This window comes from Corylus avellana, chromosome 7 (genome assembly GCF_965113065.1).
Source record: "Corylus avellana chromosome 7, dhCorAvel1.hap1.2, whole genome shotgun sequence".
NCBI classification, from domain to species: domain Eukaryota; kingdom Viridiplantae; phylum Streptophyta; class Magnoliopsida; order Fagales; family Betulaceae; genus Corylus; species Corylus avellana.
The window spans coordinates 6,125,299-6,146,738 of NC_142496.1; the positions used below are offsets into that span (position 1 = coordinate 6,125,299).

The 21,440-nt window shown below is 34.0% G+C and overlaps 2 protein-coding genes across 2 annotated transcripts; both read left to right on the forward strand.

Annotated features, from left to right (window-relative positions):
• The first annotated feature begins 13,059 nt into the window (after window positions 1-13,059).
• LOC148584381 (secreted RxLR effector protein 161-like) lies at window positions 13,060-13,545 on the forward strand. Its single transcript, XM_088518422.1, has 2 exons — window positions 13,060-13,174; window positions 13,313-13,545. The coding sequence occupies exons 1-2, from the start codon at window positions 13,060-13,062 to the stop codon at window positions 13,543-13,545; spliced, it is 348 nt and encodes a 115-aa protein (XP_088374548.1).
• A 3,756-nt stretch (window positions 13,546-17,301) lies between these two features.
• LOC132185385 (uncharacterized) lies at window positions 17,302-20,541 on the forward strand. Its single transcript, XM_088518321.1, has 9 exons — window positions 17,302-17,404; window positions 17,497-17,566; window positions 17,866-17,933; window positions 18,586-18,647; window positions 19,085-19,166; window positions 19,289-19,522; window positions 20,066-20,194; window positions 20,279-20,340; window positions 20,421-20,541. Exons 1-9 carry the CDS (start codon window positions 17,354-17,356, stop codon window positions 20,539-20,541), a joined length of 879 nt encoding a protein of 292 aa, XP_088374447.1. The 5' UTR covers window positions 17,302-17,353.
• Window positions 20,542-21,440: the final 899 nt, after the last annotated feature.

A 21,440-nucleotide genomic window follows, 5' to 3' on the forward strand; every position in this document is an offset into this window, starting at 1 on the left:
ATTGGGCCAGTTGTCCAGAGACCAGAAGATCAGTATCAAGTTTTTGTGTTTTCTTTGGAGATTCAATTGTCTCTTGGAAATCCAAGAAGCAAACCACATGTAACGCCCCCAAATCTGGCATTGACTAGTCTGGTAGGGTTACTGGCAATTACCCAAGTTTAGCTAACTGGTAGCTAAATGGGGAATCGTCCATTTAAGCATCATCAGAGTTAATGCAAAAGAAGGTGAAATAAATCTGAGATGTCTAATAATCCTAATGAAACATGTAATATACTCAAGACACATGTAGGGGTGGGCAAATTAACCGTTACCGTTTAACCGGCCGTCTACCGGCTTCGACCGAACCGATATAAACCGTAGCCGATATGCCGATATCCTTATCGGTTAAAAAAAGTATACCGGAATTCGGTCCGGTCCGGTCCGGTCCGGTCCGGTCCGGTCCGGTTAAGCGGTTCTTATCGGTTAACCGATTTAACCGATAAGAAACCGGATTTTTTTTTATTTTTATTTTTTTTTTTTTAAATTCTAGTCCCAAAACGGCGCCGTTTAGTCTTTTAGAGAGGTTTCCAAATTCCCACAAGTGACACAGGTTTCCGAATTTGTGTAATGGTGTTGCCCATGACTTATTTTCCTTTTGCTAAGTGACTTTAATTAGTTAATACTTTGTTTATTATTCATTAATGAATTTTATTTTAATTTGGGTTTGGGTAGGTTTGATGTTTTTTTTTTAAGTGATGGCATTTGATGGGATTTCTTTGCCTTTGGTAAAAGCATTTTTCATTAACTAGTTTTGCTAGTCTAATTAGCATTCATTATGTTAATTAGTCCATTTGTTTTGGAAAAATGTATTTTATAATATATAAAAAAATAAAAATAAAAATAAAATAAAATAAAAGTTGAAGTGGATCAATATAAAAAAGCTTCAATTTTTAGCCCAAAAAACAAATATTTGGGTCCCAACAAAAAGTATTTGATCCCTAAAACAACTCATTTTTAATAAGTTATTTTAGCCTAACAAAAAGTATTTGGGCTCTCAAAAGTAAGAAAAAACTCATTTTTAGTTTTTGGCCCAACAAAATAAATCAATATAAAGCTCTCGGTTAAATCGGTTAACCGGTTTAACCGGACCGTTTAACCGTGTATCGTTTTAACCGAAATTATCGGTTAAAATTCTTATTGATTCGGTATCGGTTAATAAACCGTTTAACCGAAAATTATCGGTTAATAACCGATAAGGTCCTTAACCAGACCGTTTTGACCGATACCCAGGCCTAGACACATGCACGGAGCAACTAATAGAAATAGTAATTTAAGCAAACCTGATAACAATGTGTAGATTCTTTTCTTAAGCAAGGTGCATAGTGGCAACTGTGCCACTCCTTGGTTCTAGAAATAGGTTTCCTACAAGATGTAATAACCGCATAAATCTAACGACTTAGTAAGTAAACCCCACAATTGGGTACGACATGAGCCAGTTGTTACAGAAATAAACATGCAGTTTGTCAAGGATTTGTAAGAGGTGTTGTCTCTATTAATACACTGTAAAAATATTGTTTTGTTGATAGAAAATTGTGTACTTCCAGTGGCAGTTGCCTAAGTAGTTTTAATGTAGAAAACTATTGTTTTATAAGTCATAACTATTATATATGGTCTACCCTAGATATTACCCCTCCTCAGCAGGGTTGGTGCTGTCCGAAAACTAGCAACCCGACTGAGTCCGACCTCGGGTGGCCCACGCTGCTAATGTTGTGCGTTCGGCAGTGATCTGCCCGTTAAGGCTGCGTCAGTCACGAAATAACCATGAAGAATTAAACATGTGTTAAATGAGCTAGATTAGTTGTTAAAACTAATTTACAGAAGGTTGTTAGATTAGTTATACAGCTAGAAGATAGTTGAGTTAGTTGATAATTAGTTTATAATTTGTTGACTAAATTTTACAGCGAATCTTGATGTATAAACACTCCTCTGTAAGCCTTTTATTCATTAATATGAAATCTCTGAGATTCACTCAAAGTATATGCTGAAATATTTTCAAAATAAATAAATATATATAGATATTTTCAAAATAACACCCTAGTGCATGATATAGTACGTTGTGGAGCACCGGACGCACACGTGCGTGCGACCTAGGCTGTAGGGCGCTAGTGGCACTTTGATGGCGCACTTGGCACTTGGCACGAAGCATTGAAGCTTAGAGCGATCTGATCATGACCATTCATTTTTGGACGGTCAAAATCGTTCGGTCTAGTGGTTTGATCTAAACCATAGGATGCTTCTTAAGTAGATCCAATGGTTGGATTACTAGACTGTTGATCTAATTATTGAGATTAAATAATTAAGATAATTATTTAATCTAACGGTCAGATTTAAGTGCCAGATGGATTAGTGATTTACCGCAATTTAATTTCGAAATTCAAAACAGTAGTTTATTTTCAAAATTCGAAATTATCTGAGTATGAATAATTATCTCTGATAATTCAATTCTCTTTTATATCCTCATCTGAATTTTCAAATTTAAATATATCTTCTTTTTGTCTTTGATTGGAATAGAAAATTTGAGGGTATTTTGGGGTTTTAATTTTAATTTTAATTTTTGCAGAACGCAGTTAAAACAACAAAACTTTCTGGGCTCCATTGTATCTTGGAGAAAAATTTGTTGTAACCCTATTGCATACCAATTCTGATGGGGCAAATATTTTCTTAAGGAATGTGACTTTGCAACATACCTTAGGAGCGTTTTTGTTTTTCAGTAATTTTCCTTTATTTTTATAACAATCTTAAGAAAATATTTCTGCTTCAATGGCACCACAATCCTTGAAAGAACTTCTTGTTGATTTCACCTAACTCGACCGCTTTGATGGAACTACCTTTAAGAGGTGGCAGACGAAGATGCATTTCCTTCTTGTTGGAATTAGGGTGGCTTATGTGCTAACAACTCCGAAGCCCGTAGCATGTGAGAACGAGACAATTGCTGAGACTCGGGCAAGGATGGAGTGGGAGCAAGATGACTACATCTGCAAGGGTCATATCTGCAATGATATGGTGGATTCTCTGTTCGACATCTACCAAAGCAAATCGATGGCCAAAGATGTGTGGGATGCACTCGGGGCTAAGTATCTTTTAGAAGATGCTACAAGTAAGAAATTCGTGGCCTCTAAATTTATGAATTATAGAATGGTTGATGCTTGGCCTATTGTTGAATAGTTTAATGAAATTCTGCATATTTTGAGTCAATTTAGTCAGCATAACATGAAGATGGATGGGGAAATTGCTATCTTATCCGTCATTGACAAACTTCCTCCTTCCTGGAAAGATCAGAAGAAAATTCTGAAACACAAAAAGGAGGAGATAACTATTGATCAATTAGGCCAACACTTGCAGATTGAGGAAGAGGACGAACTTCTAGAACCAGAACCAGAACAGTGATAAGAAAGCGAAATTTGCTTGCTATCATTGCAGCAAGCCAGTCCACTTCAAGAAGGATTGCCGTTTTCTAAAGAAGAAACAACAAGCTTATGACTCGAAAGAGTTTATGGCCATGACATCCGAGATCTTCATGCTCGAAGAAGATGGTTCATGGAGTATTGACTCATGTGCTTCAAAGCATGTCTGCATGGAGAGGAGTCTATTCAAGACCTTTAAAGTAATGGAAGATGAATGTGTTCTCTTCATGGGAAATTCCACCACTGCTGTTGTGAAAGGCAAAGGAACAGTGAATCACTTATGGGAAAGTTCTTACTCTTACTGATGTGTATTATGTTCCTGATATTAGGAAGAACCTTGTGTGTGGCAGTCTTCTCAATAAATTGGGATTTAAGTGTCTTTGAGTCAGATCAGTTTGTGCTAACCAAATGGGATGTTTTTGTTGGGAATGGGTTTTTATTTCAGGGCATGTTCAAGCTCAATTTGGTTAATAAAGTTGTGAATTCTGCTTATATGATTGACTCAATTTCTTTGTGGCATAATAGATTAGGACATGTTAATACTAGAAAATTGCATGATATGTATGTTTTAAATTTGATTCTTCATTCTGTGAATGATATGATTGATAAATGTAGAATTTGTTTGAAAACAAAGATTACCAGAACATCTTTTCCAAAAATTGATAGATCTTCTACACTATTGCAACTTGTGCATAGTGACGTTTGTGACATGCATAGCAATCCTACAAGAGGAGGTAAAAAATATTTTGTAACCTTTATTGATGATTTTTTGAAATTCTGCTATGTTTATCTTTTGTTTTCAAAATATGAAGTTTTGGAAAATTTTAAAGTTTACAAAATAGAAGTGGAAAATCAATGTGATGTCAGAATTAAATTCCTTAGATTCGATAGAGGAGGGGAATTTCATTTTCCTTCCTATTGTGAATCTATAGGCATTATTCATGAAACATCCATTGCTTATACTCCACAACAAAATGGAGTTGATGAAAGAAAAAATAGAACATTAGTTAAAATGGTAAACGCCTTGCTTTTTAATTCTGGACTTAATAAAAGTTTTTGGGGTAAAGCGTTATTTACAGCATGTCATATTTTAAATAGAGTACCACAAAAGAAATCCAAGGTTACCCCATATGAATTATGGAAGAAAAGAAAATCCAATCTTAATTATCTTAAGATTTGGGGGTGCAGAGCTATTGTTAGATTACCTGAACCAAAAATTAGGAAATTGGGACAAAAAGCTATTGAATGTATTTTCTTGGGTTATGCTCAACAAAACAAGGGCTATAGGTTCTTAGTTGTTGAACCTAATAATTCTGTTGAAGTAAATACTGTTATAGAATCCAGATATGCAAAATTTTATGAATGGGTTCATATCAATTCCATCTATAAATGATAAGATGGTGGAACCTATTAGAAATAACAATGAATCTGGTGGGCCAAGCGAACCTTCTGAAATAAGGTGTAAAAGAATGAGAAAAGAAAAATCTTTTGGACCAGATTTCATTGTATATTTGATTGCAGGATCTAGAGATTCATCTTGTAAAGAAAAGATGATCTCACCTAATATAGATTCAGATCCTTTGACGTGTGAAGAGGCTACTAAATCTCAAGATTTTGCATTTTGGAAAGAAGCAATAAATGATGAGATGGATTCTATAATGGGAAATAATATGTGGATACTAGTAGATCTACCCCCTGGTTCCATACCTATTGGTTGTAAATGGATTTTTAAGACACTACAAAAAATTGTGGAATTAGTTACAGTAGGTTAGTAACGTGTTAATAATGTTGACACGTTACTAAATGTTAGTAACGTGCATGTAGTAACGTGTCTAGTGATGTGCAAAATACTACCTAAATTAATAGATAATATTTAGTACGTTTTAACTCGCAAGTGCACAAGATCAAAACAATAGCATAGTAGGCAAATACAAGATCATTCCCACGAGAATTAGTAAATTATGTTTAGAAGTAAATTCCTAAAAGATAAAATTCAATTGTCATGATTGAATTCAATAAAATAAAAGATAAACAAAAACTAAAAAAGATTAGGGTTTTGATATCCACCACTAATTATATTCAGCTAATATAACAATATGCTAATGCTTTGATTATGTTATGCATATCTAATGGTTGTCAACCTAAGGACATAAGTGTATACTCCTTAAGTTATAGATTTCCCTAAGCAACGAGTCAGGCATGGGTGTATACTCCAACTCTTTTCTTTCCTCAAGGATTTAGCATGGGTGTATACTAAGTTGTTCTTTAAGGAAGCATATTGTAGCGCCCCGAAATTTTCAAAGTTATTTAAACATATTATTTTGATGATGATGTTATTTTGATATCCATTTTAGCCTATGATTTTAATTCTGGGGAAATTTATGATATTACAGAGAGTGGTAATTAGATAATGGTTATTGGTGAAATAATAGGATAGTAAATGGTAAGAAAAATAGTAGATGGATACTAGTAGGTGAAGATTTATAGATGGATACTAGTAGATGGAGATTTATAGATGGATACTAGTAGATGGAGATTTATAGATGGATACTAGTAGGTGGAGATTTATAGATGGATACTAGTAGATGGAGATTTATAGATGGATACTAGTAGATGGAGATTTATAGATGGATACTAGTAGGTGAAGATTTATAGATAAGTACTAGTAGATGGAGAATTATAGATGGAGATTAGTGGATGAAGGTTGTAGATGAAGATTGGTAGATGGAGATGGTTTCCTATAAATAGAGTCCTCACCCTTCACAAATTTCACTACTCCTCTCCCTTCTCTTCCACATATTCTTCATTCTTCCGTTTTCTACTCGGTCTTTCTTCTTTCTGAAAGTGTTTACACGAAACAGAGAGAGAAAGGGCGAGACAAAGTGTTGCAAGAAAGAAAGAACACGAGAGAGAACGGACTTGAGAAATTAGTTTGAAAGATATACTAGTAGTGTTAGTCAGATTGGAGCAACTAGATCCTTCAGACCACTTTTAGCTTCAGTCTAGAGGTAAGTAAATTCACTACCCCTTCTAAAATTACTTCATGTCATGCTATTTATTCATTCTTGTATCAAACTGTAAATGATTATTTTATTTACCTGTCATGGAGATATGTTGCATGCATGAAGGATTTCTAAAAGAATTATTTAGAAAGTTTCTATTTTTTTTAAATGTTTTCTAAGTACACAAGTTTATATTTGGAAGAGTTTCCATTTTTTAGAAAAGAAAGTTGAGAAATGATGATGATTATAAGAAAGAAGAATGATGATAAACCCTCCTACATGTTGCCCTAAGATGCATCAAAAGAAGTACAAAGAAAAGTACAAGAAATGAGTTAAATGTTTATGAAATGAAGACACATGTATGGAGGAGAGTATTTTTGGCCCCAAGATAAGATGAGATGAGTTCGGTACCGATACTCGGATGGAGGCGAAACCACTGAAGGAGGCTATGCCAGAAGGTGGTATTCCATCAACATGACCGTTGAGTGCACCAAGAAAAGAGTTAATTAACGGTCGGGCATGGCTGAGGCCACAGTTCAGTGCCATGGTCACAAGGGCCCGCAACCCTCGTACACAGGGGTAATAGTGTACATGGGCCCTAATATGAGAAAACGATAATATGATTTCAACGATGATATACTATGATGATTTTCAATGATGGTATACTATGATGAATTTCAACGATGATATACTATGATAATTTTTCAATGATGGTATATTATGATGATTTTCAACGATGATATACTATGTTGATTTATAAAGATGATTTATAGCGATGCATTATAATGATGATGTAATAGTACGTATATGCTACGGAAGATACAACCGTACATACATGTATTATTATTATGGCTGGATGTATATTTATTTGCGAAAACGATTATCAAAACTGAGAACAAGGAGCAAAATTATTTATGGTTGTGGATTTTACTTGCTGGGCCCTTTGGGCTCATTCAGTTTTATTTCTTGTTTTCAGGTAGAAAGGATGCTGGAATAGGAGGCCGGAATGGGGACGGGAATAATTATTAATTTTCAAAGTCTTTTCATATCAGTGATTATAATAATATGATATTCCGCAATTAAAGTTTAATGTTTTCTAATTTCGCTTGTAATAAAATCTCTTGAATAATGTTTTATACTTTTTTTGTATCCTTTAAAATCAAGTACTCTGATAGACCTTATAGATCTTTGCAAAAACTTTTGTTGTAAAAGAAGAAAAGTGGCAAACTCAGTCTTAACGGGCTGGGGATGTTACACATATACTCTATGGAAATCGACAAACACATGAGGCCTAGGGCATGGGTGTATACTTCCGGTTCCCCATGTTGATTAACCCAAGAATCCGATGTAAATATCTTTTGTTACTTTTATTGAACCCAGGACTCGGTCATCCAAATTGATTTAACTAACAAGTCCATACCACATGCATATGTTGATTAGGCACACACATATGAGGAATTCATGTAAGCAGGTATTAATCAAGTTAAATAGCACAACAAGATCATCACAATGGCGCCAATATTAAAATATTAATTAAATATTACTAGGGCTTCAATCTAGCTCTAAATAAAATGTAAACTACATAATAATGATAAAAGGTGGAAGAGAAGAAAAACCCAAACTCCTCTTGATTTAGCCTTCAGTTCCTTTCCAGAGCTTGTGCCTCTTTCTCCACACTTATTCCTAGAACCTAAGAGGTTTATAGGCTTTAGAAGTCCTTGTTGCACTAGTAAACCTAGAAAAATCGTAGGGTTTTAATCCTATTACAAGTGGGAGTTGGAAAACCCTAATATGGAAGGAAAGGGAGTCTGTCCGTAGCTTCTTGAATTCTCTAGCGCACAGGTGCGATCGATCACAACCCGTGTGCGATCGATCACAAGTCACCTGCGATCGATCACACTACCAGAAACTCCAACTTTTCCAAAATTCTCTCTTTGAGCCCAAATCTTCCAGATTTACTTCCTTTTCTTCCAAAAGCCTGCAAAAGTATGAAAAACACAAAAAAGAATTAAAATGGCCTAATTAACTAAAACCAAAGGATTAAAACATGCAAGTTAAAGGCTAAAAATATGAATATTTTAGCACTTATCATCTGGTGTGTTAATAAATTGGATGTTGCTAAATCCAGTTTAGTAACGTGTCAATATTGACATGTTACTATTTAGTAACGTGCCAATTTTGACACGTTACAAAAGGCTTAGTAACATGCCAATTTTGGCACATTACTAATATTTAGTAACGTGTCATTTTTGACACGTTACTAATCCTTTTGTACTATTAGTAACGTGTCAAAACTGACACGTTACTAATCCTTTTGTATTATTTAGTAACATGTCAGTTTTGACACGTTACTATTTTGTGCAGGAAATTTTTTTTTTTTTTTAATAAATTTCTCCGAAATTTATTTGTTTGTACACCTGATAACATGAACATACATTTTTCAACAAACAGATATTCATTTCTCAACATATATCCATTTCCCAACATATATCAACTGCTATCAACATATATACATTTCTTAATTAAGTCGTATCCAACTATATATATAGACATGAACAACTTAATAGACAAAAAATTTCAACTACATATATATATACATAATTCCAACCTAATAAACAAATAATTCCTGCTATATATATATACATGAACAACTTAATAAACAAAAAATTTCAACTACATATATATACATAATTCCAACTTAATAAACAAATAATTCCTACTATATATATATATATACAGGAACAACTTAATAAACAAAAAATTGCAACTACATATATATACATAATTCCAACTTAATAAACAAATAATTCCTACTATATATATAGACATGAACAACTTAATAAACAAATAATTCCAACTACATATATATACATAATTCCAACTTAATAAACAAATAATTCCTACTATATATATAGACATGAACAACTTAATAAACAAATAATTCCAACTACATAAGAAATACAACTTAAGTGATTCGCGAATACAGTATATACAAACACCCCAACAAAAAATCAAGTAAACACCATCATGACGGGTCGACTTCTCCGCGCTCACTGCAAATGATTAAACAACAATCAATCAGCAAACAAATACTCGAACAATCAATCAGGAATCATCAAGTCCTAAGCGATTAGCATACCAAGATCATACTCTACAATATTAAGGTTTAATGACGTGTATAAACGGACGATAAACAACTTCAACATTATATATCTACACTGCCAACACACACCTCAGGGTATATACATAGTTTCAATGCTAATCCATTGAAAATGTAAAAATGATATGAATATCCAGTATTTCCACAACCACAACACATATTAATTTGTATTTCTAATTTTCAACTATTATGAGTTAAGTATATACTCTATTTATGAATATTCGATAAAATATCAAGACATTCACCAGCGGTACAATGTCTTGATAAGCGAGACTTTTGTCCACTCGGGGTCCGTTGTGGGTTTTCGTTTTGATTGCCGTCCTCAGCTTCTGACCTTACGTCATCTACACATATTACAGTCTTAATGTGTTATACACATGCATGTACCATACACATCTTGAAAAAATAGTGAGCATTTGCTTATATAATTTAACATGCACCATACTAATTTAATAAATCATCAAACATGAAAATCATCTAAAGAAATTAGTACACCATACTAATTTATTCCCTCTTAAGAAATTGAAAATCATCTCAAATTAAGCACATCTGCAAACAAAAAATGTCTTAACGAAAATCATAATTGTCTATAACACCTTGTCAGATAACAATTTCTTAATCAGAATTAACAATTTCTTAATCAAAATCAAAATCATTATAGTTTGTGGATCAAAAAATTTCTTAATCAAAATCGTAATCAAAGATCAAACTAGAATTGTCAATAACAATTTGTACATTATATACAGAAAATTATATATAATTAATTCTGACTAATTATATAAACATATATTTCAATATATATATAGGTATGAACCATTCGAGCTTCTGGGACAGTTACCTGGGATTAAAAGTGAACTTCTGCCAATGATTAAGCAACCCCTTATGCAACTGGTTACCCTAAAATAAAATTAAAAAAAAATAATAAAAAAAAAAAAAGACCAATTCAAAAACAGAAATGTTAATATTACCGTTTCAATTTTGGAGAGGGAGAGAGTGTCGGAGAGTTACCTGGGTTCGACGCCACCGGAGTCACAGAGGCCCCCGGGAGGGAGACATTGCCGGCTGAAGTAGAAGAGAGAAAAACGACTGAGGGAGAGAGGAGGGTGTACGACCTGCGCGCGGGAGGAGCTAGAAGCAGAAAGAGAGAACGCCGGAGAGCGAGGAACGCCGAAGGAGAACCAAACGGCCGGAGCAGGAAGAGAGAAAAATCGCTGTTTGGGAGGGGTAGTGTACTGGCACGCTGGAGGAAGAAGAAAAAGAAGGAACAAAGGGGGAAGAAAAAGATAGAAGCTGGAGGAGAAATTGGGGGAAAAAGAAATAATCCCCAATCGTGAAATCAAACCCATTTGGCACATTACTAATTAGAAATGTGCCACATTTGGCACGTTACTAATTAGTAACGTGCCATACGTGGCACGTTACCAATTTTCATATTTTGAATTTTAAAATAATATATATAGTGTCAGAAAAACTTTTTCCAACTGGATATATAAAATTGTCATATACTTATGGTAACCCATTACTCGCTGAAATGGGTTATCAATTTTTTAATGTTTTTCCTGATTTTATGTATTTTTCCCTAAATTTTTTATAGTGGTATTTTTTATCATTTTGGTTACCTTGCAAACTTTTCTTGTAGTTTGAGTAGATATTAATGCAAACTTTAATTCGAGAGATATTAAAAAATGAGTGTTAGTTTCAAGATGTGTTATTTTTTTTTTTTCCAAATTTTTAAATCATTGACAACATATACATATATTGTATATGTTAACTATAATATCTAAGAATTCTTTATTTAAGATCAATTAATACACCAAATTGTCACAAAAAATAAAAATAAAACAACAACAACAACAACCAAGCAAAACTTACATATTCTTCTTATAAATATAATGTGAACCATAGCTAGAATTTGGGCGGTTGAAGAATTGAATTAAGTGTCTTTTAAAATCACTTAAGAATCACATGTTTTTTCAAATAAAATTTTCTCCTTATACATATGGATCTTACAAACTAATTGGTTATTTTAAAAATATATATATTTAAGATTAGGAAAACACTAGCAACTCCGTATATATATATTATTACAAAAAATCACAATGTTATTTTTTAATAACATTGAATAGCTTAACTATATATATCATTACAATATGATAAATATCACTACGTAGTACTGCAGTAACATAAATAATTTGTACTTGAGCAACAATTCGTAGCTACTTTAGTTTATATTATCATGAAATATAACAAAATTATTATGAAAACCAAATAAATCATTTTAGTAATATTAATGGAATTATTAATATTACTAAAATGATAGAATTATTAATGGAATTATTTATACTATTAACATTATATTATAGAATTATTAATATAATGTTAATAGTATAAATAATATTAATGGAATTGGTAACGTGTTAGTTTTACACGTTACCAATTCATAACGTGTTATAAATAACATGTTACAAATTGGTAACGTGCCAAGATGGCACATTTTGTAACGTGCCATCTTGGCACGTTACAAATTAGTAACGTGCTAATATGGAACGTTACTAATTAGTAACATTCCATATTAGCACGTTACTAATTTGTAACGTGCCAATATGGCACATTACTAATTCGTAACGTTCCATATTGGCGCGTTACTAATTCATAACGTGTTTCATTTCACACGTTACTAAAATATTTAGTAACATGTTACAAATTGACACGTTACTAATTTGTAACGCGCTAGAAAGTAATGCACAATAGACACGTTACTAATTGGTATGTTTTTTGTAGTGAGAGGAAATTGAAGGTAGATGGAACCATTGAAAAATTCAAAGCAAGGTTAGTAGCTAAAGGTTTTAAACAAAAAGAATATTTGGATTATTTTGATACTTATGCGCATGTTGCTAGGATTGCTACCCTTAGAACATTGATTGCATTAGCATCCATTTATAATTTTGGAATTCATCAAATGGATGTCAAAACTGCATTTTTAAATGGTGTGCTTGAAGAAGAGATTTATATCCATCAACGTGAGGGATTTGTTTTGCCTAATCAAAAACGAAAAGTTTGTAAATTGGTTAAATCCCTCTATGGTCTTAAACAAGATCCCAAATAGTGGGATGAAAAGTTTGATAAAGCTGTGATTGCAAATGGATTTAAAATCCATGATTCTGATTAGTGTGTATATAGTAAGTTTTATAAAAATCAATGAGTCATTATATGTTTATATGTTGATGACATGTTGATTTTTGGGATTGATTGTGAGAGCATTGAAAATACCAAGATATTCTTGTCTTCCAGCTTTAACATGAAAGACTTGGGTATTGCTGATGTAATTCTTGGTATTAGAATTATAAGAAATAAGAATGGACTAATTCTTAATCAGTCACATTATGTTGAAAAAGGTTATAAAAAGGTTTAATCAATTTGATTGTAAACCTGTGAGTACACCTTTTGAGCTAGCATGAAATTGTATCCTAATACTGGTAAAGCAGTAGATCAATTGGAATATGCTAGAGTTATTGGTTCTTTGATGTATGCAATGACATGCACTAGACCTGACATTGCATATGCAATGGGTAAAATGAGTAGATATACTAGTAACCCTAATCATATTCATTGGAGTGTTGTACACAGGATTCTTAAATATTTAAGAAGTACCATGGATTATGGTATATTGTACATTGGATGTCCTACGGTATTGGAATGATGTACAGATGCTAGTTGGATCACGGATAATGATAATCACAAATCAACCAGTGGGTGGATTTTCACCCTTGGTGGAAGAGCTATCACCTGGGACTCTAAGAAACAGACCCTTATTACAGACCCTACCATGGTGGCAGAGTTTGTGGCATTGGCTTCTTGTAGCAAAGAAGGGGAATGGTTGAGGAATTTATTAATGGAAATTCCTATATGGCCTAAACCTAGTCAGGCTACTCTGTCGTGAGCTTATAGTCATATCTATAATTGAAAATCAAGGCATATTAGTTTAAGGCATGGTTATGAAAGGCAATTACTCACTGATGGAGTAATTACCATTGATTTTGTGAGATCTGTTTAAAACTTGGTAGATCCATTGACTAAAGGACTTGCAAGGGATTTGGTGTGGAAAACATCAAAGGGGATGTGATTAATGTCATTAGATCACCAATAGTGGAAACTCAACTCAACATTTGAAATTTCAAGATCTTGAGTTCAATGAACTAAAGTACACTATATGTTGAAACATCCCAAGGTAGGGGTGCTTGGAACCTATAATGTTATAGTAGAGGTTGTATGTTATGCGCTTAATAGGCTTATAATATAGTTCTGTTGAAGTGTATTTGTCACAGGACACTTCTGATGAGCCTACCTATATGAGTGTTGGAGGTGGTGCCGCCTTCTATGAGACCAGGGTTTGTCTCTAAAGCGCTCATGAAACCGGGATATAAACACAAGGCCAATCCATGTGTCGGCTTAAAAAGAAAATACCCAAAGAGAAGAGAAAGCAGAGGTATGTCTGGTTACTCAAATAGGATAGCTGGTTCAAAGTTTATTTACCATGTTATTCTGATTAGCTTTGACATACTATCACTAAGTGAAGGTTCGATTCCTCAAGACACCTTCATTTATGCATGAGTTTTCCTATTCCACTCGACTTGTTTTGATTTTGAAAATGTGGGGGATTGTTGAAATATTTTCAATATATATATATTGACGAGGCTTACCTGCGGTAGTTGAAAACTACCATACAGTGCGGTAGTTCAAAACGACCCCCTTTGGAGTCGTTTTGGACAGTAACAAATTAATTTTTTTAAAGAAAAAGAAAAGATTAATAAAAATATTTAAAAACTAATAAAATTAAAAGAAAAAGAAAAAAAAAAGTACAAAGGGATGGCTCCAGCCACCCCTTGGCCAAAATGGGGTGGCCGGACCACCCTAGCTTTGGCCAAGGGGTGGCTGGAGCCACCTCATGGCCGGTCTAGGGTGGATGAACCACCCCCATGGCCAAGGGGGTGGTCCGACCACCCCTAAAAGGCCAAAAGAAAAATAAAATAAATAGTTTGGGTTTTGGGGGTGGCCGGACCACCCCTAAGGGCCTGGGGGTGGTTTGGGCCACCCCCATTAGCCGATATGGAGGTGGCCAAGCCACCCCCTTGGCCATGGGGATGGTTTCGACCATGTCCAAAAATCATTTGGTGGTGACCGAAAGCACACCCAAAGGCCTTGGGGCTAGCTCAGCCACCGCCGTTTGGCCTGGGGTGGTTTCGGCCACCCCCTACAGCCGGTATGAGGGTGGCTGAAACCACCCGCAGGCCCTTGGGGGTGGTCCGGCCATCCCCAAAACCCAAACCATCTTTTTATTTTTATTTTTCTTTTGGCCTTTTGGCCATTTAGGGGTGGCCGGACCACTCCCGCAGACCGGCCACGAGGTGGCTCCAGCCACCCCCCTTGGCCAAAAATGGGGTGGTCAAAACCCAAACCATCTTTTTATTTTTATTTTTCTTTTGGCATTTTGGCCATTTGGGGGTGGCCGGACCACTCCCTTAGCCATGGGGGTGGTTCGTCCACCCGCAGACCGGCCATGGGGTGGCTCCAGCCACCCCCCTTGGCCAAAAATGGGGTGGTCCTGCCACCCCATTTTGGCCCAGGGGTGGCTGGAGCCACCCCTTTCAGTTTTTATTTTCATTTTCTTTTATTTTTTTAATTATTGATTTTTTAATAATTAAGGAATATTATATTATTTCTTTTTAAAAAATTAAATTTTTACTGTGGTTGGATGATCTTAGCCGCCCATTTGGAACTACCCCAGATTGCAGTAATTCCAAACTACCGCATGTAAGCCTCATATATATATATATATATATATATATATATATATATATATATATATATATATATATTGTTTTGTGTTTTAAATGGAAAGTTTTAAAGAGTATTGAATAAAGATCCACATTAGAGTTCCCAAGAGGTAGCTCAATTGGCTAAGACCACTTCTAATGAAGCTGAGGTCACTAGTTCGAATCTCCCTCCCCCTCTTGTGCGGACATGTCAAAAAAAAAAAAAAAAAAAGATCCACATTAGAAAGAGAGAAGATTTTCTTGGCATTTATAAGGCCCAACAAACATAAGCTATTGAATGAGCTATGCTATGGTACATCCTAGTGCATGTTATAGTATGGTGCAAAGCACCGGATGCACACGCATGCACGTGTGGTGTGGGCTTTAGGGTGCTTTGATGGCGCACTTGGCACTTGGCATGAAGCATAGAAGCTCGGAGCGATCTGATCATGACCATTCATTTTTGGACGGTGAAGATCGTTCGATCTAGTGGTTTGATCTAAACCATAGGATGCTTCTTAAATAAATCCAGTGTTGATCTAACGATTGAGATTAAATCTTAATTATTTAATCTAACGGTCTGATTTAAGTGCCAATTGGATTATTTAATCTAACGGTTTGACTTAAGTGCCAGTCTGATTTAATAGCAATTTTATTTCGAAATTCGAAATTATCTGAGCATGGATAATTATCTCTGGTAAATCAATTCTCTTTTATATCCTCATCTGAATTTTGAAATTTAAATATATCTTCGTTTTTCTGTAATTTTCCTTTATTTTTATAACAGTATACTCTCTGTGCTTGCATACTTTCATACTCTGTTCATTGGGTTCTTCATTTCCTCTATTCTTCATCACCTTCGGCACGTAAAGATTTGAATATTCTATCTTACTCAACTGAGAATTGGACGTTTGTATTTATATAATATAGGGAAAAGTCCACATAATCCCCTTAAACTACCACGCAATTGACAATGTCTCCCCCAAATTTTCAATTGTGACAATGTCCCCCTCAAACTACCAAAAATTGTCAATGTTCCCCTCAATGACGAAACTACCCTTAATAAAATAAAAAAAAAATAATAAAACTTCTAGAAAAAACCTAAAACTAGTTAAAAAAAAAAAAAAAAAAAAAACAAAAAACAAAAAAAAAACAAAGGGTAGAAAATTAAAAATAAAAAAAAAATCCTTTTTATAAGAAAAAAGTTAAAAATTTTTGATTTTTTTTTTGTTATAAAAATTTCGTTTTTTATTTTGTTTTATAAATTTTTTTAAATAAAAATTTCCCATTTTTATTATATATATATTTTAAGAAATATTCTTATAAAAAAATTAAAAAATTTGGTTTAGAACCTAATTTAAAAAATAAAAAAAATAAAAAAAAATAAAAAAAATAAAAAGAAGAAAGAAATTGTTCTTTTGAAAAGAACAATTTCTTTTTTTTTTAATTTTTTTAATTTATAAGGGTATTTTTGTCTTATTAAGAAATATATAAGGGCATTTTGATCTTTTTGTTAGTCTTATGAGGGACATTGACAATATTTTGGTAGTTTAGGGGGATATTGTCACAATTGAAAGTTTTGGGGGACATTATTAATTGGGTGGTAGTTTAAGAAGGTTATGTGGACTTTACCCAATAATATAATCTGTCGTACATTTGAGAACTACATTTGAAATATACATCTGAAGAAGATAATAATCTACAATTGAAGAGATGAGAGAACAACCATATCCATGATAATGAGACTTATCTAAGATAACAAGTTTACCTAAGTTTAAACTTTGAGTTGGTTATCAATCTTCTTGTGATTATCCTTTACTCAGCATACTCAAATCTTACATTTGATTAAAGACGGGCAAACAAAAGCCACGAGCTGACGAGCATCACCAGTAGCATACAGAGAGAGAACCAGAGAAAAGATATAGCGCCATCGTCATGGGAACCGTTATCGACTCCCATTTCTTAGGCCTAACTGCCATTGTCACTGTAAACTTTCTCTCTCTGTCTCTCTGCTTGAATGATTTTCATGTGTGAGTTTTTAGTCTTATAAGATGAAAGAAGTTTGATGGGTACTGCAGGTGGGTTATCAGTTTTTGTTTTTTATAGTCACAGCCCTTCTCAAATTCGATAAAGTCACCGACTTTGCCGGTATCTTGTTCTTTCTCTCCTTTTCGTTAAATTTCTTTGCTTTCTCAGACTTGAATTGCGCCATTTTCGTTCGAAAGAGAAATGGGTTCTTGTTTGGTTGTTGAGAAATGGTTGGAAAACGCAAGTAAAAGAGAATTTGATTCCTTACTGAGCTCTTTGAACACGTCTACCAAGAAAAGAAAACAAGAAGAAACAATGGGGCAGTCGTCTATTATTCAGTTTTGTTGACCATATGTTACTTCCAGTTTTTTTTTTTTCTTTTTTATTTTTTTTTTTTTTTTCTTTCATTGAATTCACAGAAAACACAAATTTTGCGATAATTGCGATATTGACTCTGATTCTGAAAGGCACATGGAATTTTAGACAGGTAATATCTCCTGGTTTTAATTTGTAAGGCACATAAGGTAAATGTACTGCATTATGATTATAATGGAATTTGAATTTATGTTTTTCTTTTGGATAAATACGTTTTGTCTTTGTTCGGGTTTTCATAAATAAATAATTGGAATTTATATTTCTTTAAGTGCAATATATACCTTATGTGGCTCAGTGTGTTGTTGAACTTGAACAACACACTGAGCTATAGTACATGAATTGATATATTATACAGTTCACTCAATTGATATACACCAGGGATATATATAGAAAAACAAATAAATTTTTTCCAATACAAATAAATTTATACAATATAGGGTGTTCTATATCGACTTAATCGTTTTTTTCTCCAAGACTTGTTTGGTGAATATTCGACCAATATAGTTCGCTAACTCCACATCACTCACACTTAAATTAGTGAATAACTTGAAGGATATTGGAGTCAGCAATTCTAACGCAAAACAGTTTGCTTTGGATTGGGCCACTAGAGCTTCGCCCAAACCCAAATCAATATAAAATTGCTGTATATCACTTTGTATATATAATGATCAATCACAAACTTCATGTACTATATCAAAAAATTTTAGTCTTGAAATTTTTAGACCAATATTCACTGTATATCACTTTGCTGCTCTGTTTTTCAGATAGTCTTGACTTTGGTTGTATTCATATGGGGTCTTCGCCACGGATTGTTTCGGTTAATGAGGTATGATTAATGTAACATTGCATAAAGCAAACTTCTTCTAGTTTAATTCCTTTTCAGGCTATAGTCAGAACATCAAATGTACAACTCGGTTTCATTTTTTAGACTTGACTCCACAAAACCTCAGGTTTTCAACCAGTTGGAGTCTCTTAGATGAAATTCTCTACCATTCACCTCTACCTTGGTCCATGTCCTTTGTTATTCATAGGCAGTCTTCAGAGATTTTTTTTGTTTACTTCCATATACTTGTGTTTTTGTGTTGTACCATTTGGCTTTTTTAAATTAGTTAATATCCTTACCTGAAAACTTCAACTTACTACCATTACTACTGCTGCTATTACATATTCTTATCCACTACTACTGCTGCTATTACATATATTACTGTATCATCTAGATATCAACTTTCGATTTTATTTTGATTTTCTGGTTGATATGATTAGGATCTTGCGTTGGGGGGAGGATAGATGTTTGGATGACTTGCATGGTAATTTGGGAAAGCTGGCAGTATTCTGGATGTTTAAGGTTTTTATAACTCTCTATTTTCTATTTTGAATTAACTATAGCTATGTATTTATGCTTTTAGTTTGTGGGGGCCGGCTGGATTCAAATTGTATTAAAACCTATTTTTTTTTCCTTCACTGCAGGCTTTCTGGGTGTGGACAGTAAGTTTGCCTGTCACAGTGTTTAATTCAAGCTCAAGAAATCCATCTCTCCATGCTGTGGACATAATTGGCTGGATTATGTGCTCAGCGGGTTTTTTAGTTGAAGCAACAGCTGATCAGCAAAAATTAGTATTCAAAAACTCTCCAGAAAATAGAGGGAAATGGTGCAATGTTGGACTCTGGCAATACTCTCGTAATCCCAACTATTTTGGCGAGGTTAGTGCTTCTATTTCATTCAAATGCCACTACTTCTAGCACAGGTGCTACATGCAGCTGTTCTTGATGCTTCTTAGAAATCTGTGATGGTGCTACTACAACAGAGCCTAAGTTATACCTTTATATCAATCTCATATGTAATTGATGATATCTCATATGAGGACTTCTTTCAACTGAATATGTTGGACAATATGTTCATTTAGGCTGTTTGATTGTGGGTGGAAAAAAGCTATTTAGTAGACTCTCATACGATTGCCATACAACTATGATAATGTGGTAGTGAAAATCAATCTTTGGATCAACAAGCATTACTCATATCTTAGATATGAATCTCTAGTATTGTGGCACTAGAAGACTGATACTTCTTTAGAAAAATTGTTAGTTTACTAATACTAAATTTGTTAACTCCTTTGAGGAAGTGACTAAAACTATTTCTTTGGTTCTGGGGGTCTGGTTCCATATGCTTGCCTCATACATCTCACCTGCATTTACCTTGATTCCATTTCCATCAATTAATGGAAGTTTGATGAATGTTGAGCTCAGATTCTCCTCGGGTGGGGAATATTTGTGGCTTCCACACCAGTACTAGAAGGTGCCGAGTGGCTTGTAATCTTTGGGCCAATCTTCCTCACAATGTTGCTTCTTTTCATCCGTGGCGTAGCATTTGTTGAGGTTTGCGTCTTCTTGCTTCTGATTTTAATACAATATTCACCATTTTTTGAATGGGCTTATGATATACTGCACAAATGGAAACAGTTGGATGCAGATCAGAAGTTTTGGCTTGTACTTGAATATAGACTTTATAAAAGAAGAACTAGGTTATACTCATCTTCTCTTCTGTTTTTGTTTACTGTATTTTGGAGGAAAAAGTAGCTGAGATTAACATATTATGTTGCAGCCCGCTAATTCTACTGCCACCATCTGTATATGAGAATTTGCCCTTTTGGTTCAAAGCAACTTTTCTCTTTGAATTTCCTGCCTTCAGTTGTAGTCTTCCACAACAAGGGTTAAACTGGTGAGATATAAACTGTGTAAATACTTTAATCTTGATAAGAATCTCATGCTATAATTGCAATTTTCATTTAAGTTGGGTTCATGTCTAAAGTTATTTATGTGCATGATTCTTCATGGAATATCTAACAATGTTTCCAATGCGATTGTATTGGATGCAAATGACTCTGTAGCAACATATTATATATGTTTGTGGTGCTTTATTGTTGTAGTCTTTTCCATCTTATCTTACTCTAGCTCTCTTTGGAGGGTGTCTTTAACATAGTTTAGGAATTAGTTTTTTTCTGAAGATGTTTCTCTTGTACACATTCCTTGTATAAGCGTTGGAAATAGGTATTGAGTTGGAGGAAAAAAAATTGTATATCCAAAATCATGAGAACTGTATTGCAAGTTGCAACGGTGTAGTGTTTTATATGGTTTAAGCTTTTGATTGGCGGTGCAATGCTTTTTGTGAATTTGGAAAAATTAATTGTTGATGGTCCCGATTTGTGGTTTCTTTAATGCACTTACCATCTATGAAAGGTACGAGCAAGCGGAAGAGAAAGTAGCGGAGCAAATGGCGTAGAAAGCAGCAGAGCAAGCGGGGGAGAAAGCAGTGGCGGATTGGAGATGCATTAGTGCACAACGATTCTTTGACTTGCAAAGTTTCATTTCTTTGTACTCCTTTATATGGTTCATTAGTGTTTGATCTTCTCAATGGAAACTATGATAAAATGGAATTCTGAATTGCTAATTTTAAAGTTGTCCTGTTATCCCCAATAAGGATCATTGTAAAGCATGTAGATATGCATGATTGGTTGATTGTGCAAGAATTTGAGTCATCCTTATCTTCCCATTTCTTCTTCTTTTTTCTTCTTTTCTTTTGTAAGTGCAGTACAATTTACAAATAAGGTGTGGTCATTCTCTA

Excerpts from the sequence above, each read along its gene's own strand:
- LOC148584381 (XM_088518422.1), top strand. The coding sequence starts at position 13,060 with ATGAAATTGTATCCTAATACTGGTAAAGCAGTAGATCAATTGGAATAT. Across the intron at positions 13,175-13,312 it reads TGACATTGCATATGCAATGG|ATGCTAGTTGGATCACGGAT; the intron begins GTAAAATGAGTA and ends AATGATGTACAG.
- LOC132185385 (XM_088518321.1), top strand. The coding sequence starts at position 17,354 with ATGGGAACCGTTATCGACTCCCATTTCTTAGGCCTAACTGCCATTGTC. Across the intron at positions 17,567-17,865 it reads TAAAGTCACCGACTTTGCCG|AAAACACAAATTTTGCGATA; the intron begins GTATCTTGTTCT and ends TTGAATTCACAG. Across the intron at positions 19,523-20,065 it reads ATCCCAACTATTTTGGCGAG|ATTCTCCTCGGGTGGGGAAT; the intron begins GTTAGTGCTTCT and ends TGTTGAGCTCAG.